We start from the raw sequence: 19,882 nt of genomic DNA, 5'->3' as shown, positions 1-19,882 counted from the left end.
CCAAGAGGACATGTGCATATTATCAGCGGGGTTCTCGTCACATGGTTTTTCACAGAGTTACGACCCTTTGAAATTTTCTATTAACTGTACATATAGTGCAATTCTTGTCCGGGCTATTTCTCCCCAACTACTGACTGGAATTCAATAAACTTTATGGGAAGCTTAACTACCTTGAGGAGATGCGCATGTTATTTGTGGGTTCTGGTTAGATGATTTATTTAGAGAGTTATGGCCCTTTGACATTTTTAAGTTGCTAAACCATCCATAGTATTATTTTGTCCAAGTTATGCCCCTCAAGACGTTTACTTATATCTGAATATATAGTGCAATATTGTGACAAAAAAAACTTTGGGGAGCATCACCCTTCTCTGGCGGTTTCTTGTTTATAAGTGTTATTAGAATTTACAAGTTTCTAATCCAATGCTTAACCATTTCCAACTCAGAGGCAAAGCAAAAAATTGCTATATGCAAACAGCATAAAACCAGAACAGCCTGCAAGTTACTCGCAGTTATGCTGTTTGCAGCTCATCAGTATCAAAGGGTTGGAAATGAAGTCTTTAAAACTTGAATCTAGTAAGAAAACTCTTTAATTAAATTTATATTTCTTAGGGACTACAAATGCGTAAAAATACGTATCTAAGTGTTTATGTGTTAATTACATGTAATAAACAATAAAGAAGTAGGTATCAAAGAATCACATTTGAACCATAATTTGTATGATCATAACCTGATGAACAGATTCCTTCTGTAATGAAGCACATATTGCTCTGTCTTGTCTAGAACTGGCAAAACATACCAACACATAAAGCGCAATAACATCTGTAAGCTATTACTGGGAGTTAATGACTTTAAACATTTTATTATTGGTGGTCAATTTTAAGCTTAGAACTTTTTGTTATGCGTTTGTTTTATCAAAAAAAAAAGTTATTTGGATCAGTGTAGTGATTTTTGACTGCTTTTGGGATTGGTTGGATGATAACATATTGGAAATTTTTGAAACATAACCAATTTGACGTGGATTTTTTATTTTGAGGGGAGCATATAGTCGCCGCTTCGTCTGTCCGTGTGTGCGTCTGCCTGTCCGTCCATGCACAATTTTTGTCAGGGCTATTTCTCAGCAACTAATCACCGGTATTCAATGAAACTTTATGGGAAGCTTCACTACCAAGAGTAGATGTGCATATTATCAGCAGGTTCTGGTCGGATGATACTTAACAGTGTTATGGCCCTTTGAAATTTGCTATAAAAAAAAAGTCTTGTCCCCCAAACTACTGTGCCCTCAAGACGTTTCCTTTTATCTGAATATATAGTGCAATATTGTGACCAAAAAAAACTTTGGGGAGCATCACCCGTTTCCGACGGTTTCTTGTTTTAAAGATTAATAAGGAAAAAACTACTTTAAATTGTTTGATGTTAATAAAAATAAAAACACAATTGAGTACATAATTTACACTTTATATTCACATAGCCTTTGTAGTAAGGATTGTTTTCTTTAGTGAATTTTAAAATGTTTCTTTGCAATTGGGCAAACACAAGATATGTCATTCAGGGATTTCAATATTTTTTAAAAACCAGTAGTCAAATGACCCTGTGCTTGAAATTTTCAGGAGTCAAATTTACTTTTCAGGGGTCAGAATACTGAAATCTCGATATTTTGTTTGTGGATATTATTTGATTGCTCTACAAATATTGCTTTGTATAACTTTTAGTATATCTTGCTTAACGAAAACACAACTTTTTCTGCAGTAAAACATACATTGTATGTTAGTTTCATGGTAACATTTGCATCAAAATGATGCAAGGAAGATAATTTGGAAGAGTCAAAAGTGATTCAATTGCTAAATGCTTGCATCGAAAAGCAGGATTCTGCTTCAATTAAAATCCCTGGTCATTGGTAATATGTATTGACCCCATTAAATAATGATAACTTTAGCTTGGTGTGTAAAGTGTTGTCCCAGATTAGCCTGCAGACTGCACAGGCTAATCTGCGAGAACACTCAACGCACAATGTCATGTATTAACCCTTTCCCTCTCATAAGTAAAGTGAAAATGTGCAAACAGAGTAAAACCAGAACAGCCTGCGGATAACTTGCAGTCTGTTCAGGTTTGTTGCTGTTTGGGGCTCATCAGTATCCAAGGCTTGGAAATGAAGCCTTTAATACTTGAATTCAGTAAGAAACTAAGTTATATAATTAAATTTAACTTTCTAAGGGACTTACACTACAAATGCTTGAAATTCGTATCTAAGTGGTAATGTAGCAAGTTTTCATAGAGCTGGGCTCACGTAAACCCAAGTGAGAAAACAATGTACTCGCTGATCTTGATGGGTCAATAAACCTCTACTCCTTTTATGAGACTGATGTTGTTCCAATAAACTCACTTCAATTATCAGGATTCTTACATGTGCCACTTGCCAGTTACAGTTGTAATAGATCATCCTACCTGGTAATCAAGAAGCATGTTCTGCTTATTAAGCATACAGTGGTTTACAAATCTCTCAGTTTTGTATTCTGATAATATTATCATAGTCAGGGCCTGCTCTGCCTTTTGCAAAATTAGCAAAAGGCTACAAATTGGAAAATTTGGCTAAATAAATTTCCATTTGGCTTTACAAAAATTCTTTTTAAAAACCCATAAAACTGATAAAATATGAAGAATTTCTGTGTTCTACCATAAAATTGGCTAATGTTTTGAGCCAAGGCCCTGCATAATTATCCCCGCCATAGGCAAAGGGATATTGTTCTGGCGTTGTCCGTCCGTCTTTCCATCTGTCTGGCTGGCCGGCACTTTTGTGTCCGGAGCCATATCTTGGAAGTGCTTTGGCGGATTTCATTGAAACTTGGTATGAGTATATTTATGGATAAGAAGATGTTGCACGCCAAATGGCAATGTACACCATCTGTTAATAATGGAGTTATGGCCTTTTGTATGTAAACAAAAATGCTTTTTAGCCGAGTGTCAAATGTAACACTTTTGTGTCCAGAAGCATATTTGCTGGCCTGCCCCGAACATCAATTCCACGAATTTGCTTGTTTGTATTTTATGTGCTAGTATTATACTTATTTGAAGGTATTGTTTGAGAAATTAGCAAAGCTTTGGAGGATTTAATTTAGCGTTATCTGTTAGAAAGGCATTTAGAATTGCATTTAGATAAATTGATTGTTAATATAGTACTCTTTAAATACATAATCATTAAAAAGGAAACTATTGCCAGAATTTATCCCACAGCTATACCCCCATGTGTTCATTATATTGAAAGTCTGTGGATAACTTTAGACTGCACTGCTACACAAACCGCTGATGCTATGCCAACTATGTGCCAAACAGCTGATGTCAGTGGCTAAGACTGTTGCATGGTTTTAGTTGTGCATTAAGCTGGTACATGTTGAATCTCAGTACGTCATGTAAGTCACGAATGTGTTTGTTTTGCACCTGAGCCTGGTCTATACAAACCATCACTAGGATGTATTTCACTTTTCGGTAAACACAACTTAGTAATCATACACATGGTGCATTAAAGAGTCATAAAGTTATCTCCATGCTTTTCGAAAAGCGTGGGGATTATGTGGATATGTCCGCCATCTTTCCGTCCTTCCTGGCCACTATCTCCTCCTTCACTATTAGCACTAGAACCTTGAAACTTACACACATGGTAGCTATGAGCGTATGTTTGGAATTTTGATCTGACCCCTGGGTCAAAAGTTATGGGGGTTGGGGTGGTAAAAGGTCAAGGTCTTCCTTCAAGGTCAAAGGTCAAAAATTTTAAAAATTAATATAGTAAAGTTTTGCAATAACTTTTGAAATATTGAACATAGCAACTTGATATTTTGCATGCATGTGTATCTCATGGAGCTGCACATTTTGAGTGGTGAAAGGTCAAGGTCATCCTTCAAGGTCAAAGGTCAACAAAAAAGCGGTGCATTAGGGGGCATTGTGTTTCTGACAAACCCATTTCTTGTTTTTTGCTGTTGTGTTCTTTCTGATTTGTTCAAATAAAATGCATAAGAATCATCTATAGATGTATAATACACATGTATATTGTTGGGAGGTTTTCTAACATTTTCCTTTGATCAGATCGATTTAATGCATTTACCTTGGCACAGAATGTAACATTATGTTCCTAAATGGTTTGGTAATGATCTTCAAGTCCACAAGAAGCAGTTCATTTTAGTTGTAAATCCTGTGTTTATTTATGCTCCTTTATCTTGCCTTTTGGTGAAACTTTGGCATTAGCAAGAAAATGATAAGCATTATAAATGGTTTCACTTTTTGGCTGATGCATCATGAATTCAAATTCTATAGTGATATCAATGAGGATTGGATTGAGATGATGGGTTAGCTTTCATTAAATTAAATATTTCTGTAAGACATTAAAAACGCTATCTCATAAAAGTACATTGGTAGTGTGAGGCTAAAAATAGTTCCTTAATGTCTGTTTACATTTTCACGATCTGCATACTGTTGATACAATTTACCCTTTTTGTCTTGCTGATGTGTGCAGCCAATCCAAGTATCAAATGTGACAGTGAAGTTAGTCGCCAATAATGAGAGCTCATGCACTGGCAGACAATTTGAATTTACCCAAGCTTTGATAATTTCAATAATGAATTCTATGAAATAGGTCTTAGGCCATATACTGCCCAGGGGTGGCGAAATCTCAAAAAACTATACTTGTCCGCGGACAACCATTTAGGAAATTTAACTTGCCCGTTGCTGAACTACACTTGTCCGTTAATGTTTATATAAATTATAAACTCAGTTATTGCTTAATGTTAAATAATGTGGAATATATCAAAATGAGTATGATTTGCTTGTTTTGTTTATTATTGTATTTCAATGGTACATTCATTATAGCAGTACATGTATATTATAAACAATATAAAGACTTGCTCAAGCTTTAAATCTTGCGAAGCTAGTGTTATTAAAACATGTGCTGAACATAAGTTCATTGTAATCTTAACAAATTAAACTAGTCCAATATGTGGACCTCATCAGACCGAGGCTCCGCTACTGGTAGCAATTTGATTATATAAACTAGTAACCATTGAAAATCGGTTAGCCAAGTTTCTAGAAAAGTTCTGTTGCGTTTACTTATATCATATTTTTATCATAATCTTTCTTAGTTTTTTGGGAGGTGGGCTGCTCAAAGCTTCGGGTTTCTGCTCCGTTGTTGAAGATAAAAAAAAAGTTTCATCTTTACCATTAAAGTCGTCTTAAATAACAAGGTAGACCGTGTTTTGATTATCTTAGATTGATACTTTTTATTTCCGTCTGATTGTAAAAATAAAGAAACCAGTCTGTACAATGTCTAACAGTCGGGCCGAATGGTGAAAATGCGGCATGCTCCCGGTCTCATATAGAATAAAGGAGATCACTGCGCAGAAAAGTGCACGTATTTAAGCTTGATTGCTCCGCAAATAGCACTGACAATGTAATCGCGTGTCAACCTCCGGTTTTGTAAAACTTAATTACGGCTTTAATACAATGTATTTTTGTATACCTGGACGCGACTTTTAAAAAACTTGTTGTCCACGGACAACTCAATTGAAAAAAGTCAGTTGCCCAGACAAGCAAATGTACGACTCGGGCAACTCGGACATTTGATTTCGCCACCCCTGCTGCCAAATATCTCCAGACTCTCCTGCGCAATTGTTCAGTCTGGTCAGGAGCTATGCGTTCTGTTATAAAACAACGCATGATTTTGGGGTCCCATAGAGGACAGCGTAGCTCATGACCAAACTGCGCTCATGTGCAAGCTAGTCTGGAGCTTTCCTAGCTGCATACAACATAACTCTTTCAGTGCTGAAACCGAATTTTTAAGGCCTTTGCAAACATATTTGATCCAGATGAGACTCCACAGAACGTGGCGTCTCATCAGGATCCAAACTGTTTGCTATTCTTATAGTATACTTTGAAAAAAAATCGGAGAAAATGCTAATTTTAGAAATTATGCAGTCAAAATTTTAGCAGACGACAAATTTCCCACCATGCAAAGGGTTAAGATCCATTTTTTACACCACACAACTTATATGGTTGTATATTTACAGAGAGGAGGAAGCAATCAAGCTTGATGGGCTGAATGTTGCTCAAATGAAGGAGCTGCGGGACAAGGCAGAGAAGCATCAATTCCAGGCAGAGGTGGACCGTATGATGAAACTCATCATCAACTCGCTCTACAAAAACAAGGAGGTCAGTTTGGCTTGGGTACATGCTCTCTCAAGGGGAAACTTGGCTGAAGTCATTGAAGGGGGGAATGGGATTTTTACGCCAAATATATGTACATGTATGTAGAATCATGAAATTACTTTCACTGAAATATAAATACATTTCAACATTCAGATTTTGCCTATATTAATCAGGGGGAAGGGGTGAGTTATTAAAAAAAATGAAAAAAAATATTCTCCTGTAGTAAACATGTGTTGAGGTATGGTACCTTCCATTTAATTTTAGTGCACATTATGCTGTTTCTTATGGTATTGTGAACTATCCAAAGATGTTTTTCGCTATACTCTTTTATTTGATAGCTCCCATAACATGGTGTTTGTGCTGATTTTTCTCTGAAAAATTATGGTGCCTAAGGCTATATACATCATGTGTGATTAGATTGATAGCTGCTCCATAGTTGCTGACATCTCACCTTTGTGACCTCCTGCTGTTAGTTAACAACATAAGGGAAATATTTTTTGTGTGAATTACCTGAGGTAAAACAATAATGTCTTGGTGTGGATAGATTTTTTTTTGAGATTCTTGTTGATACTAGTCCCTGGCACAGAACGTTTAAATTGCATTTAGTTATGTACAGAAGGTCCAACAATTCTTCTAGGAAAATTCATTACTGAAAGGAAAGTATGGTTCAGATTTATTTTTGGTTTTGGAAGTTCACACAGAAATGTTTGTTTGAATCATCAATACCAGCCCCATAATTTCAATATTGAAATGAATATGTGTTCATGTGGGACTTGTGCAGAGGAGAGCCCAGCACACTATAGAACACTAATGATCTGGCAAGGCTTGATGTGATAGTGTCTTGGGAGGCAACTAGAATGGTGCTGTTAGCATACCTCAGTACCTGTCAAGTCTTGGTAAACTCTGGCTGTAAGCATTTACCTGTGCACCCAGGTAACTATGTATTATGGCGTCATGGGATGTACATGAAGCATTTACCCAGTAATACTTACATGCCGTATAGCACACAGGCTGGAGATGGCTGTGTGAGGCAGTGAATTTTAGGGCTACATTCTGGTTGATATCAGCATTAGAACTTACAAACAGCAGTTTTTTAATGTAATCTGTTTGAACTGAGCACATTGCAAATGTTTGACAGATCTGGCGCATTTTGGTATCCTGGTCAGTTTGTTGTGCATAAAAAATATCAAAACAAGTTAACATTTGGTTTAAAGACATTGAAGAAATGTTAAACTGAAAATTGAAAATGGAGTTAAGACCATACATACTTATTGCATTTGTATATAAAAGTTTCCGTGACTATGGAAAAATATACGGTACATTGAATATATGATAAACAGCAATAAGATTCCTTCAGCTTATATGAATTTGACCTTGGCAATAAAAAACCCAATATACCAGACACCTGAGTGGTAGCTCCACACGCTGACATCAGTTAACAATATGTTTACATCAATACATTTTTTATTGTGATGTGCTGAGTAGATGGTGTTTTTTCTGACAATGCATGCATTTGCCAGTCTGTTAGTAATTAAAACTTTTTCCATTATGCCACATGTTTTCGATCTAGAAAGGAATTGGTTACGTTTTCTCTCCTGTGTTATTGGACTTGTACATGGTTGTAGCACATATGAAATGTTGTTATATACGTACATTGAGATACTGATTACACAGAAAGATTACATCTGAGCATTTGGATACTGGGTACCAGAACATTCTGATTGTTACTTGAAGTTTCCAAGATAGTATTGAACAAGGACAATATTGACCTGATTCAACATCAGTGGTTAACAGCTTCCAGTATCTTAAATGCTACACATAATAATTTGGAATTTTCATTCAACTTTTGATGAAGCACTGTTAAACATGGCATGAAGCTTTTGGGGAAAGTTCAAAAACTTATTTTTATGCCTCCTTTCGAAGAAAAGGGGGTATATTATTTTTCGCAATATCCGTCGGTCAGTCTGTCACACTTTTGTGTCCGCTCTCTAATTCAAATAGTTTTCATCCGATCTTTACCAAACTTGGTCAGAAGTGGTATCTGGTCAATATCTAGGTCAACTTCGAATATGGGTCATGACGGGTCAAAAACTAGGTCACAGGGTCACTTAATGCATTTCAATAACTTCTATCAAGGCGTTTATTGGGGGCATATGTCATCCTATGGAGACAGCTCTTGTTTAAATTAATTTCTTTCTTAAAATGAAAAAAAGCCAAATTTTGAAGAAAACTTCCATATTTGTTAATTAGATGATATTATATAATTATCTATCTCTGAGCCAATTTAAATATATTGGAATTCTCAGGTGCTATAGGAATTTGATGAAAATCAGGACGGAAATGCAATCATTGTACCATCACTTTCCCTTCAGTGACGTACATAAAATGCACCAGAAATTGAAACTCTCCTGTTGCCAATTCTTATTGCAGGAGATGTTTTCTTTCAGACAGACCGTTCAAATTGCAAAGAGAAACTGACATGGAATTGCTTTGTAGTTTAAAATCATATAATTTATTATTTGACCTTGCTTCTAATCTTTTTCCCATTGTAAAATCACATGTGGCAATCATGCATAATTTTAGTATGCAATGCTGTTGGAATGTAATATGCCCCAATCAGGCCTTAAAAGGTTATTTTTACGCTGATAAACAGTTGATGAACAAAATACATATGTCAGATTAATTTTAATGCACTAAATTTTCCTGTAAAATTGCGCTTAGGACTGGTTTGTAAGATAAATAACAGCATATTTTTGTGTATGATAAATGATTATCATTGGCACAAGGGCAACTTCCGTTGATATTTAGATAATATGCATTCATTCATATGAATCCTGTTACTCATAGATTGTTCTTTGCTGCCATAATTTCAGGTTCCCTAATTGATTTGAAAGCCTTATTGATCTTCAACAGATTGTTCAGTCCTCACTTTTCAATCTTCATTTGATAAAACCAATGAGCTGAATTTAACTCAGTTTTGATCAAATTTGCATTAAGTTGAACAACAAATTTAACTTTTGATTGATTTTCAGATTTTCTTGAGAGAGTTGATTTCCAATGCCTCTGACGCCCTTGACAAGATTCGCTTCCTCTCCCTCACCGACAAGTCTGCACTGGCCGCCACAGAAGAACTCAGCATTAAAATAAAGGTACAGGAAGGTCCAATCATTTTTAGCGAGGCTGTTTTCGGAGAAAACCCGAGCTATTGTCATAGCCAGCTCGTTGTCCGACGTCCGCCATAGGCGTCGTGCTAAAACCTTAACATTGGCCATAACTTTTTAAATATTGAAGATAGCACCTTGATATTTGGCATGCATGTGTATCTCATGGAGCTGCTTATTTTGAGTAGTACAATTTCAAGGTGAACATCATCCTTCAAGGTCTAGGGTTGAAAAAACAGTCAAGGGAAGTAATAAGCTTTAAATGGACACAGTTATCTGACATGCCCACATATATATTTTTGTTAAATGAATCAAAGCAGCGCAGAAGGCGGCATTGTGTTTCTGACAAACACATTGTGGTAAAAGGTCAAGGTCATCCTTTACGGTCTATGGTAAAAAAAATACAGATTTAAGGGAAGTAATAAGCTTTAAAAAGGGAGAAAATTATTCAATATTGAACATAGCCACTTTATATATTTGGCATGCATGTGTATCTCATGGAGCTGCATATTTTGAGTGGTGAATCTACAGTCACGGTAGTGGCTTTTAATTATTTGCTACTAAAAATAGAGATTTGTTACAGACAATTATTTTCAAGGGAAGTAATTTATATAATTATAAATCTCATATTATATATTTCCTTACCAAGCATTGAAGTTCTTTTCACAGTACCGTAATTACTCTATGTTTTCGGACACTCTAAGTTTTCGGACACCCGTTTTTTAAGGAAAAATAATTATTTTTCTTGACTGTTTATTTTCTGACACACGAGTTTTCGTCCATAATTAATGTCTCTAAGTTTTCGGACAGTATATTTTACAGCGCCTTTTTACCAAATTTCGGTCCTGTTTTCGATATCTAATGACTCTTCGATCATGGGGTTTTACAACCAGATTAACATCATTAAACATGGCAGCAGGGCTCAACATTAACCTTAAAACCAACTTGCCCTTCCGGGCAAGTATTTAGAAAATCTACTTTTCCTGAACGTAAAGCCACTTGCCCAAACATGAAATATCACGTTAACTGAAGACCTCATATTTTTTTATAAAGATCAAAATGATACACCACAAATTATTTTTGCACATTTAACACAATTATTACAGCAATTAAAGTATATTTAAAGTCTAAATTAAATACTCTTTGTTCTTTTTTTGCACTTGCCCAGCGGACAACTAGATTATAAAATAACTTGCCCGGACCCAACTTCAACTTGCCAGGGGCAATAGGACAACCGTTAATGTTGAGCCCTGGGCAGGTGCATGCCTGAGGGCAACGGACCATAACATTTGCGTTATTGGGTAAATTACCTTGTAAACCAGTATTAAACAATGGTTTCGCCCGATAGCATAAGCGTTATTATGACAATTACCAGGGATAGTGCCAATTAACAGTTCAATTATCGACCGCAATGGTACTACCCCTTCTCAGTAAAATAACTGTAACAAATACTAAAAGCTTCAAAGTGTGATGCACCATATTGCAAGTTTTACGTACGATGAAAGGTGTTAGACAACAACTATCGGAAATGAGCAAACAAAGAATTCATAGTTTGCTTTTTTATTGTGTAAATTAAAGGTTCATACTAGCGAGTATCGGTACATCACATGCTCATCTTTGAACTCGTTGGTCAAACTACAACCTTGTAGTAGCTCTCTGTCAAATAAATTAAACATTTAAAAGTATTTAAAATGTAGTTCAAACATATATAACTGTAATTTATACTATACTGCATGGTATTTTACCAGCGCGTGCTATTACCGGTAGTCGTTGATACAATTGACGCTATTTTCGGACACTTCAATTTTCTACTCTAAGTTTTCGGACAACTGTATTTTGTGAATATTTTTCGTATCTAAGTTTTCGGACACGAAAAAAATTAATTATTTTTAAATGTCTGAAAACATAGTTATTACGGTACTGTACAGATTTATTATTTTGATTATTTATAACCCAAATGATTGATTTTTCAAAGTTTTTTTTAAATGATATAATTATAATTTCTTTGATGTTCATTACATACCTTTGGACTTGTGTCCATAGATACATGATCAACTCTGGTTATGATCTCTTTTAAACCACAGGCCTGTCGTCAGTGATGTCTGACATGGTCATAATTGAATGTGAGACTCTCCCCTGCCCCCCCCCCACCCCCCCCCCCAGTTGGATTGGACAAAATTCAAGGGAAGTAATAACCTTTAAAGGGAGATGATTTCTATATCTGCCAAATGTTTTTTATTCCAATGCGGCGCAGTAGGTGGCATTGTGTTTCTGACTAACACATCTCTTGTTGGGTCACTAGGTCAAAGGTCAAGGTCACTGTGACCTAAAAAAAAAAAAAAATCTGACAAGCTTTCACAGCCGAGCGTGGCACCAGTTATGTGAGTTACTCGCAGTCTGTTCAGATTTTATGCTGTTTGCTACTTATCAGTATCTTAGTGTAAAACTTGCTTATTTAGTTAAGTGTAATTTTCTAAGGGACTACAAATGTTATAAAATACGTCTCCAAGTGGTAGAGGGTTAAAGTTCATGCATTAAGCCCCATTTTGCGTACGGTGGCTCATATGTTTGTATATTTGTATTTTATATGCTTCAGGCTGACAAGGACAATCATGTCCTCCATGTGATTGACACTGGCATAGGAATGACCAAGGCCGACTTGGTCAATAACCTGGGAACCATAGCCAAGTCAGGAACCAGTGAATTCCTCACGAAGCTCGGCGAATCTCAGTCCACCATGGAGATGACAGATCTCATTGGGCAGTTTGGAGTGGGATTCTACTCTTCCTTCCTTGGTGAGTACTGAAAATCTTCTAAAAGATTAAGAGATTATAAAACCTTAGCCAGATTTTCATATCCTTCAATAATTTCTGTGAATTCATAAGTTCACTTGCCTCTCGTTTGCACTTAACTCTCATTTATATACTCAATATAGCTGGGGTTTTATCAAGACCCATGTTAATCGCCCTGCATTTTTACCAAATTTGAAGCTTTAGAAAAAAATAAACATTAATTCATCTATTATTTCTGGAATGAAAAACTGTTTAGTCTTAACTTTATGAAGCTGCTGATTGCTGTTTTCTGATATCCCGAAAATTTAAACATAATTTAAATCTGCACATAAACATATTGTATTGTATCATGAGTGGATGAGTATGTTTTTCTGTCTTCCACAGTTGCTGATCGTGTGATCGTCACATCAAAGCACAATGACGATGAGCAGCATGTCTGGGAGTCAGACTCCAACCAGTTCAGCGTATCCAAGGACCCCCGTGGCAATACACTGGGACGGGGAACACAAATCAGGTCGGTCCCTTGGAAGTTTTATGTTATAGTTCTTTTGCAGGGTACACAAAATGGATAAAATCAGTTAGTTTGACAACATTTCTTTATTACAAATTTCAAAAGTTAATGATCTTTTGCACATTGCAAAAATTGAAAATAACAAACTTTTAATAACTACAGGGTTCTCACTAGGATTTTGAATCAATCCTGAGACTCCTTACTTGAAAAACATTGGAGTCCCAACAGAAGTTTGATTTTGCATGCAACATTTTAATTTTCAATTTTCAGCTATTCAATAGCAAAATGAATTTTGAAAAAATCTCTTTGTATTGCACACCGTGATTAAAAACTTTAAAAATACAAGGTTTCAAGTATTCTTAACAAAATCGTTGTCTCTAAATGGTAAAGACAAGACTATCAAAATGACAAAGCCTCTTGGGTTATTTCCGTTTCAACCAATTTTTCACTGAATTATCATAGCATTCTAAAATTGTTTGTACAACCCATATCAAATTCATGCAGATGATTAAAAAAAAAGATTTTACAATATATTTTAAGTCCGTATAGATCTATTAGAACAAATACATGAAATCCAAATTACAACAAATAATGGACAGTGATCATTTTGTGTTAAAGTCTGCACCTCAAGGAAGAGGCCCATGATTTCCTGGAAGAGGGATCCCTTAAGTCTCTCGTACAGAAGTACAGCCAGTTCATCAACTTCAACATCTTCCTGTGGGAAAGCAAGGTTAGACAAGCATCATAATGTCCCAAGAAAGTGGATATAAACCGCCTGGATTCTATGTATCTATGGAAATATTTTGACTAAGGTTAAATAGGGTATACAGTGCATTACAGTGAATGTCAATGTCCGAGTTACCTCTTTTTGTCATAATACTATATGGTTATTGATATTCCAGCTTAAAGACTCTTAATGAGAACATCTTGTTTCCTGATTAACTCTTTCCCCTTAGAAGCAAAGTGAAAATGGCTTTTGCAACCAGCTTTAAACCAAAACATCCTGTGAGTAACTTGCAGGTTGTTCAGGTTTTGTACTGTTAACTGCTCATCAATGTCTTAGGGTTGGAAATCAAACCCTTAGAACTTTAATCAATTAAAAAAGGTATTTAATTTGATTTTGTAATGAACTACAAATGAGTAAAAAAAAGCGTAAATGAAGGGTTAAGGGTTAAAAACACAGGTTTAACACCAATGACTGCCTGTGTTGTATAGACAGAGGAAGTGGAGGAACCACTTGATGATGATGAAGCACCAGCTGAGGACAAAAAGAAGGATGAAGATGATGATGATGATGAAGCAGAGGTAGAGGAGGAGAAAGAGGACAAGCCGAAGACTAAGAAGGTTACCAAGACTATCTGGGACTGGGTGCTTGTCAACAACGTGAAGCCAATCTGGACACGCAAGTAAGCATGCACTAGATTCTCCAGGGAGCTGTATAGATAACAGAGAGGGATTTTGTCCTCAATCTTATTTCGTGCTTTTTAATGATAAAAGGATTGTAGTTTTCTTCTCCATTTATCTTTTTTCATCCCTTTGATTCAAATACAGGTCTAAAACAGTTCTTGACTATGCAGGATATATTAACAAATGAATAGTTTTCGTGTTCTTGACCACTAAAACATGTAGTTTAGGTGTTCTTGACCACTAAAATATGAAGATATGATAGATCAACTTTGTTCTTGATTTTTAAGTATCTACTGGTCATTCATGCAAAGCATAGCAAAGTAATGAACTCAGTTTAAACCTATGCTTTAAAATTTTTTAATGGAACCTGAAGTATTTGTATTAAGTTTTGTCCCACAGAAGCTTTAAATTAATGGTTTGTTCTCCTACTTAATTCAACAGATTTCAAAAATGGAGGTCCTCCTGGAGCAATAATGCTGTTTGTTTAAGAAGACAGCTTACAATAGCATAATGCTTAAGAGATGAAAAAATTAATGCTATTCTGCAGACATAATCAGTTAACCTATTTCTGTTACCCTTTCAGACCAACTGATGTAGAGGACAAAGAGTACAACGAGTTCTACAAGTCTTTTTCCAAGACGTCAGATGAGCCCCTGGCTAAGATCCACTTCACGGCAGAGGGAGAGGTGACCTTCAAGTCTATCCTATTTGTACCCAAGAGCAGCCCCAGTGACATGTTCCAGAACTATGGCAAGAAGATGGAGGGCATTAAGGTTGGAACAAGTGCTTAACAGTCATTTATGTTGTTTAAGAATGGACCAAATGCTTTCTTGTCCTTGTAGGAGACGAATTGAAGGTACAACATAAAGTTAAATTGGATGTTGGATTCTTAACAGGCATTTAGGTTGCTAAACCCTTTACCACTCAGATGCTGTTCTTTAGTCAATTGGAAAATCAAATTAAACTAGAAATGGCGCGGCAGAGGCCGACGCGTATCCCCACGCCGCATGTTTGACCCAAGGGCGCCCCAGGGTTGATCATGGGGCCATGCATAGTTGAGATTGACTGTATTGTCATAAGAGAAGTTCAGTATCAATTAGAAGTGAATGGGTGTAAAAATAAAGAAGTTATAGTAAAAGGCAATTTTGGGAGGGTGTGGCCTATGTGGGCGGGGTGCCCCAGGGTTGGTAATGGGGCCATGCATAGTTGAGATTGACCGTATTGTCATAAGAGAGGTTCAGTATCAATTTGAAGTGAATCAGTGTATTAATGAAGAAATTATAGTAAAAGGCAATTTTGGGCGGGTGTGGTCTATGTGGGCGTGGCGCCCCAGGGTTGGCAACGGGGCCATGCATAGTTGAGTTTGACCGTTTTGTCATAAGAGAGGTTCAGTATCAATTTGAAGTAAATCAGTGTAGAAATGAAGAAGTTAATGTAAAATAACCTAAATTTTTTTTATAGTAAATGGATTTTTTTGGTGGGTGTGGCCTATGTGGGCGGGCGCCCCAGGGTTGGGATTGGGGCCATGCATAGTTGAGATTGACCCTAATGTCATAACAAAAGTTCAGTATCAATTTGAAGTGAATCCGTGTAGAAATGAAAAAATTATAGTAAATGGAAATTTTTGGTGGGTGTGGCCTATGTGGGCGGGGCGCCCCAGGGTTGGGAATGGGGCCATGCATGGTTGAGATTGACCGTATTGTCATAGGTGAGGTCCAGTATCAATTTGAAGTGAATCGGTGTAGAAATAAAGAAGTAAATGTAAAATAACCTAAAAAAATGAGTGATAATTTCTGACGCGGCCCCACCCCAACCCCTATAACTTTTGACCCAGGGGTCAGATCAAAATTCCAAATAGTGCACCGTCGCACATATGCTCATAGCTACCATGTGTGTAAATTTCAAGGTTCTAGTGCTTTTAGTGTAGGAGGAGATAGTGGCCAGGACGGACGGACGGACAGACGGACGGACGGCGGAGATCACCACAATATCCCCACCTTTTTTTCAAAAAGCGTGGGGATAATTAAAGACAGTTCCTACAAGATTCAAGTATTAAAGTCTGCTTCATTTCAAAACTACTGATACTGATGAGCAGCAAACAGCATTAAACACAGTCTGTGAGTTACTCGCAGGCTGGTATAGTTTTATGATGATTGCATATAACCATTTTAGCTTTGCGAGTGGGAAAGTGTTAAGCAAAAATTTAAATTGATCAAATGTTACTTTTTCTTGTAGGAAACTAATTAAAGGCGCAACATTAAATCAGGTGTAAGATTTAATAGACTTGATTTTAAATTTGGCTTAAATTTATTTGAAAAGAAAAACATTTTTGAACGAAATAAGGAATAATATATTTTGAGTCAAAAGTAGAATAAAAGGGTAAAAGAAACTTGAAAAATTGTATTATATTTAAATCAATTTCAAAATAAATCAATGGCTTGTCTACAGTATATGAATTGATTCTCAAATGTAGGCAATAATCACATTAAATGCTAACATCATAGGCATTTATATTACATTAATTCTTCACTTAATTGTTTGGTTCACATTTTTATCTCGCCTTTTGACAAATGTACATGAGATGTGTGTTTATCACGGAGGATTTTGGTTCTCATGTTTATCTCGCCTATTGACAAATGTACATAAGGTGTGTGTTTATCACATGTTTATCTTGACTATTGCCAGATGTACGTGAGGCGTGTGTTTATCACGGAGGATTTTAGTTCACATGTTTATCTCGCCTATTGACAGATGTACATGCGGCGTGTGTCTATCACATGTTTATCTCGCCTATTGACAGATGTACGTGAGGCGTGTGTTTATCACGGAGGATTTCGAGGACATGATGCCCAAGTACCTTTCCTTCATAAAGGGCATCGTTGATAGCGACGACCTTCCACTGAACGTATCCAGGGAGACGCTGCAGCAACACAAGCTGCTCAAGGTCATCAAGAAGAAACTGGTCCGAAAGACGCTTGATATGATCAAGAAGATTGAGGGTGAAGATTACGACAAATTCTGGAAGGAATATAGCACAAAGTGAGAAACTTGTCATGTTTGTAATTAAAAAGGAATGGGTCATTCTTCTGGGAATTAACCTGAGACAACTTTCAGTTTAATGAGGTTAGAGGCATGTACATTTGGTCTTGTATTATGCCAATGGTTGTAATAGAAATTTTCTTGTGTATAATGAGTGAATTTACCTTCATTTTTTCAAGCATGATAAACATTTCAATGATTGATGGGTAGTAAGCTCTTCAATTATAAAATCTACAGAAAGGTGGGCATTATAGCCATACTTACCATGTATCTCACAAAATTGTTGTTGAAACAAAATTAAACCAACAGGACTCGTTATTAACAGTAGTTCTTTTGTCTGGAACAACCAAAATATTGGTCCGGACATGTAAAACAAAAACATGCTAGTCTGATAAATCGCTGAGTTCAACTAACAACACTATTTCCGATAGGTCCCGTATATATTATTTAAGAACTGGCTTGTGGTTAATTATGTCAGATTTGTATGCCTCGGGGGTATATTGTTTTGCAAGTCGGTTGGTCAGTCCGTCGGTCCGTCCACCAGATGGTTTCCGGATGATAACTTAAGAATGCTTAGGCCTAGGATCATGAAACTTCATAGGTACATTGATCATGACTGGCAGATGACCCCTATTGATTTTCAGGTCACTAGGTCAAAGGTAAAGGTCACAGCGACTCGAAATAGTAAAATGTTTTCCGGATGATAACTCAAGAATGCTTAGGCCTAGGATCATGATACTGCATAGGTACATTGATCATGACTGGCAGATGACCCCTATTGATTTTCAGGTCACTAGGTCAAAGGTCAAGGTCACAGTGACTCAAAACAGTAAAATGGTTTCCGGATGATAACTCAAGAATGCTTACGCCTAGGATCATGAAACTTCATAGGTACATTGATCATGACTGGCAAATAACCCCTATTGATTTTCAGGTCACTAGGTCAAAGGTCAATGTTACAGTGACTAGAAACAGTAAAATGGTTTCCGGATGATAACTCAAGAATGCTTACACCTAGGATAATGAAACTTTATAGGTACATTTATCATGACTGGCAGATGACCCCTAGAGATTTTCAGGTCACAAGGTCAAAGGTCAAGGTCACAGTGACAAAAAACCTATTCACACAATGGCTGCCACTACAACTGACAGCCCATATGGGGGGCATGCATGTTTTACAAACAGCTCTTGTTTAAAATACATTATTAACAGTTGACACTTATTCTGCAGTTCTTGTAAGTTTTGTTTGTTTATAAATGAACATTGTGTTATCCACAATAATTGGATATACAACTTTAACGCTCATTCAGCAATTGTCACATTTTTGTGAATACAGAAAATGGACAGTTTACCATGTCATTCATTTTTCATCCTTGGTTTATATAAGGGGACTCTTCTTGTCATACTTTGCTGCAATATGTTTTAAAACAACTGAAAACTTACTAAGTATATTAGTTACATTTTTAGGTCAGTACAAGCAACTTTTAGGTCAGGCCAAATGAAATTGTAGGGGACTAGTCAGTCTGGACTAAAAGATAAAAAAACTAATGTGATTCCTTTGGCCAAGCAAACTTGTTGGATGAGGATTATTGGGCAAGTGAAGTATCACATCAGAACACAAAATTGATTAATTGAGCCGCGTTCTGAGAAAACTGGGCATAAAGCATGTGCGTAAAGTGTCATCCCAGATAAGCCTGTGCAGTCCACACAGGCTAATCAGGGACGACACTTTCCGCTTTTATGGTATTTTTAGTTTCAAGGAAGTCCCTCCTTACTGAAAATCAAGTTTAGGCGGAAAGTGTCGTCCCTGATTAGCCTGTGCGAACTGCACAGGTTAATCTGGGACGACACTTTACGCATATGCATTATACCCAGTTTTCTCAGAACGCGGCTCAATTGATCGTATCTTGTTTCAGCATCAAGCTAGGTGTGATTGAGGACCATTCCAACAGGACTCGTCTGGCAAAGATGCTCAAGTTTTTATCTTCAAACTCCGACACAGAGCAGACAACACTAGCAGACTACATTGAGAGAATGAAAGACAAGCAGGAGCACATCTACTTCATAGCGGGAACCAGTCGCTCAGAGGTACCGGACAGACCCATGTGACCAGTGTCCCGCAAAAATGGGTCTTATGCCTTATGCAGCAAGCATAGCTTCAGATCAGCCTGTGCAATTTTATGGCTGGTCAGGAGCTATCTTGTCCGCTAATGATACCACCAAGTCCTCTTTGACTTTATAGCCAGGGGTCATAATATCCGGATTTCAAGGCATCAGGGTCACTTTTGAGATCAATAAAAATTTGAGGAGTTTTGGGGGAGGGGTAAGGAGCGTATCTTGATTATTTATGGTTCTACAGAAGGTAACTGCTGGGCCGATATCATAAAATTTATTCGTTTTTTACAGGCGTCTGTTGTTTATTTGACCCTCGTATTATTTCGGTACCGCTCCACATGGTGCATTTTTTGTGCAGGATATTCCACATATTCCTGTGAATTCCAATCGAGGGCGCCAAGTATTAACAAAGCTATAATAAAATGCATTTAAACCTGCTTGGAATGCAATCTAGAAGGGTCTGAAAATGATTAAAATCAATTTTCGCTTCGCCCAATTGGTGCTGTTTTCAGGATTGGCAATTTGGTCCTGTTATGACCCCTGTATTGCTGAAAAGGAAGCACAGGCTGGTCTAGAGCTACACCAGTCGCTTACATAATAAGAACCATTTACGCATGACCTGGCTCATATGGTCTAATTGTAGTAACAGTAGATATGTTTAAAATATAGTT

General features: G+C 36.8%; 1 protein-coding gene across 1 annotated transcript in view; it reads left to right on the top strand.

The window, feature by feature from the left end:
- LOC127879816 (endoplasmin-like) overlaps positions 1 to 19,882 on the top strand; it is a 39,004-nt gene that overhangs the window by 10,119 nt on the left and 9,003 nt on the right. Inside the window, exons 3-11 of the mRNA XM_052426872.1 lie at positions 6,048 to 6,189; positions 9,219 to 9,335; positions 11,944 to 12,142; positions 12,524 to 12,653; positions 13,269 to 13,380; positions 13,866 to 14,056; positions 14,641 to 14,830; positions 16,858 to 17,096; positions 19,013 to 19,184. Coding sequence (XP_052282832.1) covers positions 6,048 to 6,189; positions 9,219 to 9,335; positions 11,944 to 12,142; positions 12,524 to 12,653; positions 13,269 to 13,380; positions 13,866 to 14,056; positions 14,641 to 14,830; positions 16,858 to 17,096; positions 19,013 to 19,184 — 1,492 coding nt within the window. The remainder of the gene's footprint in view (positions 1 to 6,047; positions 6,190 to 9,218; positions 9,336 to 11,943; positions 12,143 to 12,523; positions 12,654 to 13,268; positions 13,381 to 13,865; positions 14,057 to 14,640; positions 14,831 to 16,857; positions 17,097 to 19,012; positions 19,185 to 19,882) is intronic.

This window comes from Dreissena polymorpha, chromosome 1, assembly GCF_020536995.1.
Source record: "Dreissena polymorpha isolate Duluth1 chromosome 1, UMN_Dpol_1.0, whole genome shotgun sequence".
NCBI lineage: Eukaryota > Metazoa > Mollusca > Bivalvia > Myida > Dreissenidae > Dreissena > Dreissena polymorpha.
Note: the sequence above shows the minus strand (reverse complement) of the source record. Positions and strands in the feature narration are given on the sequence as shown.